The sequence below is a fragment of the Microtus oregoni genome, unplaced genomic scaffold (genome assembly GCF_018167655.1).
Source record: "Microtus oregoni isolate MIOR12 unplaced genomic scaffold, Mior012 000070F_ref0000104, whole genome shotgun sequence".
Classification (NCBI taxonomy): Eukaryota; Metazoa; Chordata; class Mammalia; order Rodentia; family Cricetidae; genus Microtus; species Microtus oregoni.
In genome coordinates this window covers 8,414,122-8,430,787 of record NW_024543977.1, presented here as the reverse complement: position 1 = coordinate 8,430,787, position 16,666 = coordinate 8,414,122, and the positions used below count along the sequence as shown (strand labels likewise).

Below are 16,666 nucleotides of genomic sequence, written 5' to 3'. Positions count from 1 at the left end.
AATATTATCATAAATCAGGGATACACCGAAAACACACTCCAACACATGAGCACTGAAATAAACAAGAGTACAGCCTAGACTACATGTGCACTCAGCACACAGTCAGGCAAAACATTAATTGTGAAATTTATTTTCTAATAAAGTGTTACTATCTGATGTGATTTTCTAACATTATAGTGAAAATGACAAAAGTTTTAAAATTTGCTTTTGCATTACTGTTATGTCAAACAAAATCCAAATTTGTGCCCATCTAACATATTGATAACTTCTCATTGGTAACAAAATGTCAGTAGTTCACTGGTATCAATCTGTATGGCTAGAACTCAATTATTATTACTCTTTTCCAATTCTGTATTAATGAGAACCACATATACCACTATTCACCCTGAACCTGTTTCCCTTTCCAGGAAATAATCAAAGAAGTTGATAACAGAAATCACATATATTTTCATGGCAATTTACATGCAGATGGCACTGGTAGATTAAAACAAACAATAGCAACAAATCAAAAATACTGTTAAAAAGACAACAAAAGAACACTTACTCCCACTGGTGAACCCACTAGTGGCTGTTGCTTGCATCACCTCTCTTCTGTAATCCCTATCTTTTGGGAAACTATTAACTGCCAACTTATTTGCTTCTTTTTGTCTCTGTTCTCTAGAAGGAAAAGATCAAGCATCAGTTAATGAATAAAATGACATGAAGTACTTAAGTTTCTGTAGTAACTTTTCTTACCAAATGTTCGACAAAACAGTACATTTAAACTCCAGTCTAAATTCCTGAAAATACTTCTACTAAAAACTGTAGTAAAGTTTTCACATAAAGACTTCTATTAAAATATAAAGATGTTGTCACACATCTTAAACCCAGCACTTGGGAGGCAGAAGCAGACCTGTGGGTTCGAAGCCAGTCTGGCTACAGAGCAAGTTCCAGGACAGCCAAAGGCACACAGAGAAACCCAGTGTGTGGGGGGGTCCAGAAGGAAAGTGTGGTAGATAAAGTATTAGGATTTCAAATCAAGAGAATTCTAGACCAGGCTAAGTACCAAATTTTGCCTCTAAACAAACAAGTAAAATTAATAAAAAACCTCTATTTCAATGTCAAATGACACATCACTAAGTATTTTATCAAATATACTGAGCGTTCACAGGCCTTCATAGATGGTTGCCTGTATGTTCAAGAAATTGTTTTACATGAAGAGAAAACACAGAAATGGGACCATGACCTAAACTAAAGAAATAAATGGTTTTACTATGTAGAACCTAAAGAAATTGTTTAATACCACAGTGTGCTGACCTTCAGAAAAAGAGTACTACCAGATTAAAAAGCAAATACCTTTCAAGCCACTCTTTTGGTTTTTCCCACTGTGAAACTTCTGTGCGACAATTGTAGTAATATTTTTTTCCAGAAGAGCTAATATGCTCAGACCAGTCATCTGCAGAATCATAAGGCTTAAAAATAATTTTAAAAATTACAAAATGTCATTTAATCATTTGATATGAAATAGTAAAAACTTCAATGAGTTTTATACCAAACACACACACACACACACACACACACACACACACACACACACACACACACACACAGACAAACACATATTTTAGAATACTGTGTCTACTAAAACCTTTATATTTAGAAAAATAATTATATTACTTTATTAGGCTTGGGAAGAGCACGAGATTATTAATATCTTGAGTTTAGAAGGTTAAGTAGCATTATCTGCAAAACCAGTGACACGGGAAGGGGTAATGCTCTTCTCAACTGACATGAAGGCATGAAATCATTACTTCTAAACTCAGAAGGAAAATGGCAAGCACACAGTGTTAAAGGACAGCCGACCATTATGTGCTGTTACTTAGTGAAAAAGAAACCAAAGGTTTTTCAAGACAAACAAAAAGTTGAGAATTTTGTTTGCCTTTAAAATCCATGGCATAGGCTAAGTACTAAGAAGAATCTTGTCTAATGGAGAACACACGGTAGCAGTATAGTTCTTAACTAATTTTCAAAATTCTCAGTTGATTCTGTGTAGATACTAGATAGGCTGTGTGAAATCATGATGAAATTAGAGAAATTTGGAAAGTGGTTACATGGAACTGGTACCTAAGATTTAAAAAAAAAAAAAAAGGCAGGTAAACCCAAGTACTTGGTTCATCAACCCCAAGCTATCTAGAAACTGTCAAGTATTTTTGTTTTAGCTGTTCTCCTTTAAATGTTTGCTCAGAGATTAACAATAGCCAAGAAGTGATAAACAGTTGAGAGACTGGTCAGAAAAACATACTAAGATTAAGGCTAACAATAAACAGACACTCAGCGGAATAGATAGATACTAGGGTCTAAACCACCAGTGCTTTTCAAAGTAATAGTCTGCATTATGTCTGCTGTCTCAAGGGAATCAACATTCTTTATCAGAATATATAGACTCAGTGCTTCTTTTACCAGAAGGCCTGTTCCAGAAGGTGCATGGGGTAGGGATAAGGAAGGAGAGATGCTAAACAACAGTGTTCATTTTAGAGCACTGGTTTTACATTTAAGCAATCTAAAAAAAAAATTAAAAAAAAAAAACCCAAACAACCTCAAAAGTTCACAGAACATGTAATCCAGTAAAACCCTGTCTTCCACCACACAACAGTCACAGCCTTGAAATTTAAGGGTCTACAACACTAGCATCAAATCTCAGCTTGTACAAGTGGAATATCTTACTGTACAAAGTAAGATGCAAGTTACTTTCCCAAGCGCAAACCAATGAACATCATCTCAACACCATTTCTATTAAGGAGCCAAGTATAAAAATCCCTTAAGAAATGGTGTAATTTAAAAATACCAATGTGTAATGGCAGGAGTCAACATTCCTGACTTTACAAAAAGTATCTGAAATTAACAAACTATAGCCCTGCATACAGTTCACATTTTCTAAATTACACTTAACTTGCAGCCACAGACTCTAGGTAACATTACGAATACTTGAGGAAAAGCCTCAAGTTTCTTCCATATGACTACCCTTTCCCTCCTCAATCTATCTTAATCAAAGGAGCATTTACTCAGAAGCTACAGAGGACTTGTGAATGAAGGCACGCCCCAAAATAAATAAATAAATAAAGAAGCAAGCAAGCTGGATAGAAAACATCTATGGTTATCTTCTATTAAAATGTTACACATAGGGGCTGGAGAGATGGCTCAGTGGTTAAGAGCATTGCCTGCTCTTCCAAAAGTCCTGAGTTCAATTCCCGGCAACCACATGGTGGCTCACAACCATCTGTAATGAGGTCTGGTGCCCTCTTCTGGCCTGCAGACATACACACAGACAGAATATTGTATACATAACAAATAAATAAATAAATATTTAAAAAAAAATAAAAAAATAAAATGTTACACATATTAACACACTTGGCTTGGCTGGCATGTTAAATTGAGCATTAAAATATTTTTTATCTTCAATACAGTAAACATCAAGTTTACATAAATTAAGTAAGAAAAGCGTATGAATGCATGACTTTAAAAGACAGATCTCTAAGGCTTTGCAGCCAGCCTGGTCTGCAAAGCAAATTCCAGACCAACCAAGATTACATAGTGAAACCATATCTAAACACTCCCACAAAAGGAACTTCTACCAAGACACCTATCTACTCTCTCCTTAAATTCAAATCTTTTAGATCTCTTACATGAATGTGGCTGTTTCTTCTTCAAAAAAAGTTATCCTCACTTTCTCAACTGTTCATACTATCAATTTTCCTAAAATTACAGAAATGTGATATTAACTTATAAGTTACTAATAGATCATTAAATTAAGCTGGCCTTCCTTATTAACAAAAAATTTCATGAAGTCCTAATAATTCTTTGATAAGTCTTTTAGTAAATTAAGGAGAATGTCTCCAGGCAAAACTGGCTGCAGAGCTAGGCATGTGACAATTCCAGCACTCAGGAGGAAGCAAAGTCGTGTGGATCTGAGTTCTAGGTCTGCCTGCTCTACATAACGGGTAGCAGGCCAAGTGGAGCTACAGTTGAAACCCTGCCTCCAAAGAAAGGTCTGCAAAAATATGGTATACTCAGATGAACTCTAAAATATCAATAGCCACTTAGCTGATAACAAGAGGGTTACATGAATGTAAAGTTTGAGCTAAAAGCACTTTTCAGCTACTCAAAATTACGGTAGCATACTTCGAAGACAGAGGGATTCCATTAGTGTTCCACTTTTGTTTTTAATTGGACTTATGTGCATACATATACACAAACTTGTGCGCGATGGAGGAGGTAAGAAAGCCACGATGCGTAGGTCAGAAGGTGCTGTGAAGTAGTTGTGTTTCCGTGGATTGGACTCAAGTCTTCAGGCTTGAAGAGCAAATGCCTTTCCTTCTGAGCCTCCCCTCCAGCCCTATCCTACGTGTTGTTTCTAAACAGGAGTAAATTTTTTCTACCTTTTTGGTTGTAAGTCTGACCTTCAAGCACATTTTTTCCCCCCTAAATGAGTCAGAGAGCCCTTGTTTCAGTCTACATACTCGGGGCTGGAGAGATGGCTCAGAGGTTAAGAGCACTGCCTGCTCTTCCAGAGGTCCTTAGTTCAATTCCCAGCAACTACATGGTGGCTCACAGCCATCTGTAATGAGCATAATGAGATCTGGTGCCCTCGCCTGGCCTCCAGGCATACTATGCAGACATCCTTACAGTATCTTAAACTACTCTACATTTTAAAAATTTGATATTCAACTAAATATTACTCTTAACATCCCAGTCTTCTACAGGAATGTATAGTCCCACCCAAGTCGACAAAAGAAAATACAATGCTAAGATCTGCCTTTCAACACCAAATAAGACATAATAATCATCCAAAATATCTAAGGTAAAATTTATTGAGTTATATAAAATTCTCAGAGAATCTTTATGCTTTTGTCTGCATGTATATATGTACAATATATGCAGAGCAGATGCCCACCAAGGCAAAAAAGCAGCGTCATATACCCTGAACTGGAGTTACAGTTCGTTGTGAGCTATCAAAGTGGTGCTACTAGGACCTGAATTTGGGTAATCTGGAAGAGCAGCAAGTGTTCTTAATCTCTAAATCATCTCTCCAAATGCTTTCCTGTTAACTCTTTCCTGTATTTGACAGTCCTAATAGTAATAACTTTTAAAACTGCAAATCTACAGTTACTTTGCATTACATATTTCATTGGTTCTCCAATGCTTTTCTATGAAATTCACTTTCTTTATGATTCAGGTCTGATGTTTTAGTCTGTGGTCAGTTCCTTCCCTTCCCCTAAATTATCAAATATTCTTGTCGTGTTTATTTTCTTTTAAAAGACAAGTTTTTGCTAATTCCCTCAGTTTTGCCTCCTGTAGCAGCCTCCCAAGTTCTGATATTATTGGCATATGCCATCTTTTCCATCAATTTTTACACATCTCAGTCCTTTTAACTGTTGTTGTCATCCTTAAGACTAAACAATGAGCCAGGTGGTGGTGGCGCACACTTTTAATCCCAGCACTCAGGAGACAGAGGCAGGCATCTCTGCGAGTTCCAGACCAGCCTGGTCCACAGAGCTAGTTCCAGGACAGCTTCCCTGTCCCTGTTTTCTCGAAAACAAAAACAAACAAACAAAAACCTAACAATATCTTAAACTGGCTAAGTTATACACAACTTGTTGGGAGAGATGGGGAGGTCTTCTTAAGAATCCCAAATCAGCTTTCACAACATTCTGAACTGCTACCAGTTCTGTCACCAACACCACACACAATCAAGTTCCATGAAAATGAGCTACAAATTATTCTTCTGCTAAACGAATACATTTGGACCCACATTGAAATAGCCAGTAATTTCATTAACCAATGTTTGACAACGTATTTAAAATTATGAGCTTTTTTTGTTTGTTTGTTTGTTAATGTTTGTTTTATGCCTTTTAGGACCAGGATATTGTTTTCACTCTCTGGCAAAGTACAAAGTTCAGAGCAGAGAAGAAACAAGCAACTTATTTATCACTAAAAGAAAACAAACCTTAAATAACTTTAGAAAAGTTGGTATTGTGCTTCATATATAACAAAGGTAATGTTTCTTGTTATATGAGCAACACATCCAAAAATACATTAAGCTCATATCCAGTTGAATCATTTTAAAAATTAAAAGACAACGTCTAAGAAGATTTGTAGTATTTTTTATTTCGACAGATAGCCTTTTAACCAACTGAATATTGTTTTAATACTTACTGCATCTGAAGTTTTGCTTGGATTATTGCTTGGATTAGAAGAATGTGAATTTGAACTATGAAGAGCACTGTGGTTGTGTGAATTTTCTTGTGGCGAGTAACTGGTGCCTTAAAGAGGAAGAACAAAGAATAACCATAATTGTCATAGATTTTTTTAAGCCATGCCACTGTAAATATTATTTGACTATCATATCCTAGGGACATCAAAAAAAAAAAAAAAGAAAACCCATGTTACCCTTTAGTTCAAACGAGCATTGAATTCATATAATTCATATCCTAGCATCAATGTTGAAATCATAGGTGTATGCTATAACACCGAGCTCAAGTCATGCTTTTTATACTACAAAAAAAAAAAAGTCTGATCCTGCTTAAAAATAAGACTGCATAGTTGAACATGATGGTACACATCTTTAATCCTAAAACTCTACAGGCAGAGTAGGATCTCTGTGAGTTTGAGGCCATCCTTTTCTACATAGTGAGTTCCAGGACAGCCAGGACTATTGTGGACTTTCTAAAACCAAACCAAACAAAAAGCAACGAAGAAGGGAACCACAATGACAACTTTTGAATGGAGTGTGAAAACCCAAATGATTAAGGACAAGAGATTACAGAAAACTTGCTGTTTTCAGTATTTTAGAAAGCTGATTTTAAAAAATAATCCCTAAACTTGCTCTTTTAATAGTTTTGAAAAATTCCTAAGTAAAATAACATCAAGTTTTTTTTTTTAAGAGTTTAAAATCTAAGAGAGGAACCTACTCAAACTGGTAAATATGACATAAAAAGCTTGCTCCTGACAGGGCCAACTCTACCTAAACATTCTTAACAATGACCCGAGTCTTACTAATTCACATCCCAAAGACACCAGGGGTAACAGTTTCTCCACTACTGTTTTAGGGAAAGTCAATGTAGAGGGCATGAAACATAGCTCAACATGGAGTACTGTCTGTCACATCAACACAAAAGACACCAGGAAAATAAAATAAAAGCCTAGGAACATAAATCTAAATATGAACAAAAACTAAAAACTCATCAATAAATGGTGTAAAGAGTCAACAAATGTCTGTTAATGTTTCCATGTCATTTCAGTTTTTCAGGCAAGAGACAATAAAACTGACATTTCATTTATTGTTTGTTTGGTTTTTCAAAAGAAGGTTTCTTTGTGGAGACTATCTTGGAACTCTGTAGGCCAGGTTGGCCTCAAACTCAGACATCATCCTGCTTCTGCCTCCCCCGTGTTGATTCACCACTTCCAGGCCATAACTGGCATTTTAAAGGAAAGTACTGGAGACAGTATGAATGGTAACTATTAACGAATAAAGACTAAGAGTGGTGTGTTTCATATGGGTTAAGGTAATGGTCCTGTGGTCCATGAATTACCAAGAAAGAAAGATGAACTGAGAGAGATGGGAATGACTACTGAGACTCAAGAGATCCAAACAGAAATTGTCAGCTGATCTATTAAAAACCAGAACAGAGAGGAGCAAGTATTTGAATGTAGACTGCCAATTCCCCATTAGAGGTCAAAAGCAGATGAATTTGGCGTGGTAATACACAAACATCGGCAACAAACAAATAGTAATCAGTGACAGCTACAGCGAAGATTAAATTTTGGTTATGGGTCCTTTTATAAGTGAAGCTACAAATAGACTCAAATGTTCAAAAAAAAAAAACTATTGATGTCACAAAAGACAAAGAGGATTAACCATTAGTATGGTTAACAAAGTAATCTAGCGCCAATGTGGGCAATTCAATAAAAGAAATTCACACAAATGTCTAACAGTGGCAAAACCTCAAGACTTGCATCTACTTAAATTAGTTATAATCTTATACGTTAACAAATCATTTTTCTAGATATAGTAAATCCAACAACACAATAAAATCTGAAACCAATCAAAATTAGGCCAAAGCAGGTAGATCTCCAAGTTTCACACCAGTTTATCTCAACAGCTCATATTAATGAGGGAACCTTAAATTCCAGAAAAATTTCCTAATAAGAGCTACTACTCACCACTAAGCTCACCATTATCTAAGCTATGTGCACAAAATGCAGCTTGTGTTGAACATCAGTTTCCCACTGAGAGTCTAAATTTTCTATCTCCTAGGCAGTTGGTAGGGGTAAAACTACATCAAGCTAATTTTAAATTTAATTTGAGCTTCCAAGAGATAGCATTCCAGAGTTACCATCAAAATCTGATGCTGGAGGAATGATAGGTATTGTTCATAGGCTACTAGCTATTGTTCATAGGCTACTAGGTAGAAGACACTAGGTAGCATGGTACTGGATTCATCCATGTTGCACCATGTGCATCTTTCTCTACTCTAGAAAATCAACATCATGATTAAGGACTACAAATTAGACCCTGAAGCTTCAAAACAAATCAATGACAATCGGATGGTATTAAGGGCCTCAAGATAGTGGTTCTCAACCTTCCGAATGTGGAAACCTTTTAACACAGTTCCACATATTATGGTGACCCCCAACCATAAAATTATTTTTGTTACTAGTTCATAACTAAAAATTTACTGTTTTGAGACTTAATGTAAACATTAAGATGTGTTTTCCTTTTTTCCATTTGATTTTTTGCGCCTTTGTCAAAAACCAGGTCTTTGCAAGTGTGTGGATTAATATCCAGGTCTTAGATTCAGTTCCATTGGTCCTCCCGTCTGTTTTTAATGCCAATATCAGACTGTTTTCAGTACTGTAGCTCTGTAGTAGAGTTAAGTCAGGGATTGTGATGCCTCCAGAAATTGTACAGGATTATTTTCGTTATTCTGGGATTTTTTTGTTGCTGTTGTTGCTTTTCCATATGAAGTTGAGTACCGTTTTTTGGGGTCTGCTAAAAATTTTGCTGGGATTTTGATGGGCATTGCATTGAATCTGTAGATTGTTTTTGGTAAGACTGTCATTTTTACTATGTTAATTCTACCTACCTAAGAGCATGGGAAATCTTTCCACTTTCTGATGTCTTCTTCAATTTCTTTCCTCAGAGATTTAAAGTTCTTGTCATACAAGTCTTCCACTTGTTTGGTTAGAGTTACTCCAAGATATTTTATGCTATTTGTGGCTACTGTGAAGGGTGATGTTTCTCTGATTTCTTTCTCAGCCCATTTATCATCTGTGTATAGGAGGGCTACTGATCACAATATACCAATGATGACGTGATGTAATCCAAGAAGGCACATACCAAGGCCACCATGCACCTATTGTTCAAAAAGGCCTACGCTATGGAATAATCCTATTTATTGTATCTGAAGTATTTTTCTGAGCCTTTTATCACTCAAGCCTACTACCTATGCATGACCTAGGGAGCTGCTGGCCACCAACAGAAATTACTCCACTAAACTCCCTAAAAGTTACTCTTCTGAACACATCAGGCCTACTAGCATCAAAAGGGTCAATGATGTCATGAGCTCACCACAGTCTGACAGAGGAAAAACGTAATAGCATAAATCAAGCCCTAATAATTACAATCTTACTAGGAGTTTACTTTACCATCCTACAAACCTCAGAATATTTTGAACCTTATTCTCTATCTCTAACGAAATCTATGGGTCAACATATTTTCCCAGCAACAGGCTTCCACAGACTACATGTGATCATCAGATTTACATTTCTCATTATGTCTCCTTCGACAACTAAAAGTTCACTTTACATCCAAACATCACTTTGGCTTTAAAGCAGCAGCATATTGACACTTGGTCGATGTATCCTGACTCTTCCTATACGTCTCTATCTATTGTTGAGGATCTTACTTTCTTAGTATAACCAGTACATCTGACTTCTAAGCTAATAATAATAATAATAATCTAGAAGTAAACTGGGAGCATGGGGACCTTGGGAGAGGGTTAAAAGGGGGTTGAGTAGAGAAAAATGTAGAGGTCAATTGAAATCATTAAAAAAAAAAAAAGATATGCTTTCCAATGGTCTTAGGCCACTGCTACGAAAAGGTGTTTAAATCTCCAAAGTGTTAGATAGCACCCCACAGGCTGAGAACCACTGCCCTAAGGCTATTATTACAATTATCATAAACAACTATTATACCAAATTAAAGACATATATGCTAAAATTTCCATCTTGCAGATATATAAAAATATGAGTCACTAGAATGTCTTTATTCACTATTTAAGTTGTTGCTTCCATAGATTTTCATACAACTATGACTATACTATAATGATAAGAAAAACCACTGCTGCTGTCTGAAATGGACACCAGAATAATCTACTAATGAAGGCTGAATTAGAATTCTACTCTGACATTTATTTGCTAATTTTCTTAAAAAGCTGTGTTTAAATCTACGGGTGATCAAAGAAGAGGTTTGCTAAAGACACAATGATTTACTCTATTTACATAGTATTTTGTGGGTAGGGTCTACCTGGTCTCTCAAAAAGTTAGGACGCAAAAATCAATGAAACTAAAATATCGGCAAACATTGACTAATTGATAAGCTTCTTCCCTTAAAAACCGTAAACTTTCGTAGCTGACAGAAGTTTATCAGTTAGCTTTTAGGTCAAGTAATACAGATCTTCAAATGGAATGTCAAAATTAAACACCTTAAGCATCAACATCCACTGAACTAAAACATAAGCTTTACAAAGGTAACCAGTAAAAGCCATAATTTAGCAAAGCATTTGAAGGGAACATTATTTGAGGTTTACCTTCTGCATACTGTCCTCTCTAAACTTAAGCAATATAACAAGCAGAGGAGCAAACTTCCCAAGATCAGGGTAACGGTAGCAGTGATGGTTAAAGCTTGAATCCTACCCAAAAATAGTGCCAGGCACAATTTTTATGAAGCCTAATGTTTTAATCTCATATTTACTTCTGTATCAACCCCATGATATTTTAAGAGTGAGAAGGAAAAAAAAACTATCTTTTCTTACTGTAACAAACAACTAAGGCAAACATAAAGAATGAGCATTTGGGGAAATAAAAAGATCGAGAACCATCACAATTCAACTTAGTTACACACAGAAACTTGGTGATCTTTCATATGAACAGTAACAGATAACAGATAACATATATGTGCTGAAATAATCTCAACAGTGTTTCATCCAATTCAGCAAACAGAAACCAAGCTATGCTTTAGTGTCCTCTCTATGCTGTTGGAACATTACTAATAAAACTTCAGCATTATTGAAATATTCCCCAGTACAGCTTTAGTAAGATAAGACTAGTTTTTAAAGACTCAAGTTTAAACCAAAAAGTTGGAATAAGCACCTTAATTAAAGGTCTCTTTTAGCCGGGCGATGGTGGCGCACGCCTTTAATCCCAGCACTCGGGAGGCAGAGGCAGGCGGATCTCTGTGAGTTCGAGACCAGCCTGGTCTACAGCGCTAGTTCCAGGACAGGCTCCAAAGCTACAGAGAAACCCTGTCTCGGAAAAAAAAAAGAAAAACAAACCAAGGTCTTTTTTAAAGGGCAAAGATGGGGGTGGGTTTTGTGACATTTACCTTTGTATTCTAAATAAACTAAAGGCTCCACCCTCTTCAATATTTATCCCAAGAAGCATAAAATAGAGTATGAATCTGTACTACTTTCAGGCTAAACTTCTTGAATGTTCAGTAGCAGACTGATGGCCTTTGTGCTTTACTGTTCAAATGCTAAACCTATACTTCTGCTATTCTTATCCTCCCTGCCTTGAAATAAAACTAAGTTTACTGTGGGTTATACTGCAATTTACTGACACTGAAACAGACAATGTCCCTTAAATGAGGAGAACAAATAAAATTAGAAGATAAAATACAAAGGGACTGCACTTGATAGTCAATCATCAACTTTAGATCAATATAATTTTAATGGTAGCAACCAGAAAGTTACTCAACACTTGAAACAAAGATCATGAATTGAGCTTTATCATATATATAGTATTTATATTAGTCATTTCTCATATCAATTATTGAAATATATTTAATTAAACAATATATGGCAAAACTATTTTAAATGCATAGCATTTGAATTGTAGTAGTAAGTAAAACAGAGAATGGTCAGAAGCACCAGGAAGATGAATGTAGGTCATATGCAAACATTTTTATAGAAAGGAACTTGAGTATCGGGATTTAGATAAGAAGGATAAATATGACATCTTCTACAATCATACAATCATAACCAGTATCTGAAAACGACTTTGATCCGCTGTGATAATGAGAAATTTTACATCTTGTTTTTCTTTAAAAAAAAAAAAAGCCCAACATGAAAATCAAGGGAAATAAAGCCCGGAAAGCTGGCTCAGAAGTTAAGAACATTTGATGCTCTTTAGAGGACCTGGAGTTTATGTCTAGCATCCATATGGCAGCTCACAACCATCTGCAAATCCAGACCCAAGGAGTCCAACATCCTTTTCTGGCTTCCTATGGTACCAGGCACACACATGGCACACAAAACATCCATATACATTAAATTTTTTTTTAAAACTTTAAAGATACACCAAAAAAGCACATGGCTGCGGAATGACAGACCCAAGATATGCATACCCAAAATTAAAGTTGAAGATAAAAAACAAAAATAAAAGCAGCCTTTGGAGACAGTTCTTATGTCTATCTAGTAAGGGAAGAGCTTCCTGAACCAGAAGAAAGCCTAGGTCTTTGCCAGAGAAGACAACTCATTAATACCGGAAACTTCAGAGGCAACACCTGGCACTTCCCTCCAATAAATTTATCATACTTCTGTCTGTATTTATATACAAGGTAGTATTTGTATACAAGATTACTAACAATTACAAAAAACAAAATTTAATAAGAACCAAAGACAATAAATATGCAAAGACCAAAGGAGTATACAAAATAAACTGGTCAAGAAACCACTTTTCAAAGCCATCTTGAGGAATAGTTTTTCCTCCACAACTTTATGACACAATCAAAGAAACAGTACAACAGAAATAATCAAAGATGGCTAAGAAATAAAAGTTAGTGATAGACTGTTTCTATTCTGGTTTCAAAAAACAGCATAAAAATAAAAATTGTTGCTGGGGCGGTGGTGGCACATGCCTTTAATCCCAACAGCTGGGAGGCAGAGGTAGGCGGATCACTATGAGTTCGAAGCCAGCCTGTCTACAAAGAGAGAGTTCCAGGACAGGGTACAAAGCTGAAGAGAAACCCTGCCTTGAAAAAACCATGGAACGAATGAACGAACGATGGAATGAAATAAGAATTGTCATTGCGGTTGTTTCTATAGCCTGCCTGCACCAAGCAGGGTAGGCGCTTTGTTTGCGACATGCCCACCAGCACGGAGGCCTGATCTCTCGGCGCCAGGAGAGACAGCATTGGGGTGAGTTTCTGGCCCCGGGGCGCCAGCCTCGGAAGGGGAGCTCAGAGGTTCCTTGGCCCCCTATCCTTCTTGGGCTCTCTGCAGGGCCCCCACTCCCTGCATACCTCTTCTTTCTTCCTAGCCCACCCAGCTCCTATCCAGAACCCTCCCCATTTCGGCCCCACTGCCCTCTTTCTGAACATAACATCACCCAGCCCAGCCTGTCTGAGCACTGGGTCCGAATCCTCGGGGCACTCAAGCGGGCGGGACTCCCTTTGTTTCTATCGCCTGCCTGCACCAAGCAGGGTAGGCACTTTGTTTGCGACCTGCTCACCAGCAAGAAGGCCTGATCTCTTGGCGCCAGGAGAGACAGCATTGGGGAAAGCCAGCATTGGGTAGGCAAGGAGACCTGATCCGGTAAAAGAAGATTCATAAGGGAGCATTTGGAAGAAGAGATGGGCAGACGCCAAGGCAAGAATTCGCCCAACAAGCTGAAAAGCAACATGAAGCCACCAGAAACCAGCGACCTCACAACGGGAGGACATGAACACCTTAATCAAGAAGAAGTAGAAAAGATAGACTTTATGAAAGTGATTGATGCCCTTAAACAGAATGTAAAAAACACCCTTATAGAAATGGATGAGAAATATAACAGAAAGTTTGAAGAACTGAATAAATCAGTGAATGATACCCTAGAAAACCAAGGAAAAACAATCAACCAGATAATGGAAACAGTTCAAGACTTGAAAACTGAACTTGAGGCAAAGAAGAAAACACAAACAGAGGGCCGGCTGGACATGGAAAATTTAAGTAAACAAACAGAGTCTACAGAAACAAGCATAACCAACAGAATACAAGAGTTAGAAGAAAGAATCTCAGATTCTGAAGATACCATAGAGAAAATAAACACACTGATCAAAGAAAACAGCAAGTCCAACAAACTCTCATCACAAAACATTCAGGAAATATGGGACACAATAAAAAGACCAAACCTAAGAATTATAGGAGTAGAAGAAGGAGAAGAAGTGCAGCTCAATGGTCCAGAAAATATATTTAATAAAATTATAGAAGAAAACTTTCCCAACCTAAAGAAAGATATACCTATGAAGGTGCAAGAAGCATACAGAACACCGAATAGGCTGGATCAAAAAAAAAAAACCATCCCCTCGCCATATAATTATCAAAACAGAAAGCATACAGAATAAGGAAAGAATATTAAGAGCTGCAAAGGAAAAAGGCCAAATTACTTACAAAGGTAAACCTATCAGACTTACACCTGACTTCTCCATGGAAACCATGAAAGCCAGAAGGTCCTGGATAGATGTGCTGCATAAACTAAGAGACCATGGATGCAAGCCCAGATTACTATACCCAGCCAAGCTTTCGTTCACTATAAATGGAGAAAATAAAATTTTCCACGATAAAAACAAATTTAAACAATACGCAGCCACAAATCCAGCCTTACAGAAAGTACTAGAAGGAAAATCACTAACCAAGGAGTCCAACAATGACCACAATAACTCAGACATCTAGAGACCCTTCACAAACACAAATCAAAGAAGGGAAACACACAAACTCTACTACTAAAAAAATGACCGGAGTTAACAACCACTGGTCATTAATATCACTTAATGTCAATGGACTTAACTCACCTATTAAAAGGCACAGGCAAAGAGATTGGATACGAAAACAGGCTCCAACATTCTGCTGTTTACAAGAAACACACCTCAACCACAAAGACAGGCACCTACTCAGAGTAAAGGGCTGGGAAAAAGCTTATCAAGAAAATGGACCTAAGAAACAAGCAGGTGTGGCCATACTAATCTCTAACAAAGTAGACTTCAAACTTAAATCAATCAGAAGAGATGGAGAGGGGCATTTTATACTCATAACAGGAACAGTTCATCAGGATGAAGTCTCAATCCTGAACATCTATGTCCCTAATATAAAAGCACCCACGTACATAAAAGAAACATTGCTAAAACTCAAGGCAGCCATCAAACCGCACACACTAATAGTAGGAGACTTCAACACTCCTCTCTCACCAATGGACAGGTAAATCAGACAGAAACCTAACAGAGAAATAAGAGAATTAATGGAGGTAATGAAGCAAATGGACTTAACAGACAACTATAGAACTTTCCATCCAAATAGGAAAGAATATACCTTCTTCTCCACAGCTCATGGAACCTTCTCAAAAATCGACCACATAGTCGGTAACAAAGCAAACATCCACAGTTACAAAAAAATATTAGTAACCACCTGTGTCTTATCAGATCACCATGGATTGAAGTTAGAATTCAACAAAGAGGCTACCCCCAGAAAGCCTACAAACTGATGGAAACTGAACAGTCAACTACTGAACCATACCTGGATTAAGGAAGAAATTAAGAAAGAAATTAAAGTCTTCCTGGAATTCAATGAAAATAAAGAAACAACATACTTAAACTTATGGGACACTATGAAAGCAGTCCTAAGAGGAAAGTTCATAGCACTAAGTGCCCACTTAAAGAAAACAGAGAAAGCTCACATTGGAGAATTAACAGCCCACCTGAAAGCTCTAGAAAAACAAGAAGCAGACTCACCTAGGAGGAGTAGAAGACTGGAAATAATCAAACTGAGGGCTGAAATCAACAAAATAGTAACACAGAAAACAATCCAAAGAATCAATGAAACAAAAAGCTGGTTCCTGGAGAAAATCAACAAGATTGACAAACCCCTATCCAAACTAATCAAAAGGCAGAGAGAGAATTTGCAAATTAATAAGATCAGAAATGAAAAGGGGGACATAACCACAGACACAGAGGAAATTCAGAGAATCATTAGATCTTACTACAAAAGCCTATATGCCACAAAACTGGAAAATGTAAAGGAAATGGACACTTTTTTAGATAAATACCATATACGAAAGTTAAACCAGGACCAGGTGAACAATCTAAATAGACCTGTTAGTCGCGAAGAATTAGAAGAGGTTATCAAAAACCTCCCTACCAAAAAAAAGCCCAGGACCAGATGGTTTTAATGCGGAATTCTACCAGAACTTCCAAGAAGAACTAATACCTATACTCCTTAATGTTTTTCACAATATAGAAACAGAAGAGGCATTGCCAAATTCCTTTCATGAAGCTACAGTCACTCTGATACCAAAACCACACAAAGACTCAACCAAGAAAGAGAATTACAGGCCAATCTCACTCATGAACATCGACGCAAAAATCCTCAAGAAAATACTG

General features: G+C 36.9%; 1 protein-coding gene across 6 annotated transcripts in view; it reads right to left on the bottom strand.

Annotated features, from left to right (window-relative positions):
- Wac (WW domain containing adaptor with coiled-coil) overlaps positions 1-16,666 on the bottom strand; it is a 69,541-nt gene that overhangs the window by 21,774 nt on the left and 31,101 nt on the right. For all 6 annotated transcript variants that reach the window (XM_041641496.1, XM_041641497.1, XM_041641495.1 and 3 more), the window contains exons 4-6: positions 6,193-6,299; positions 1,336-1,451; positions 545-657 (exon numbers count right to left, since the gene is read on the bottom strand). In XM_041641496.1, coding sequence (XP_041497430.1) covers positions 545-657; positions 1,336-1,451; positions 6,193-6,299 — 336 coding nt within the window. The remainder of the gene's footprint in view (positions 1-544; positions 658-1,335; positions 1,452-6,192; positions 6,300-16,666) is intronic.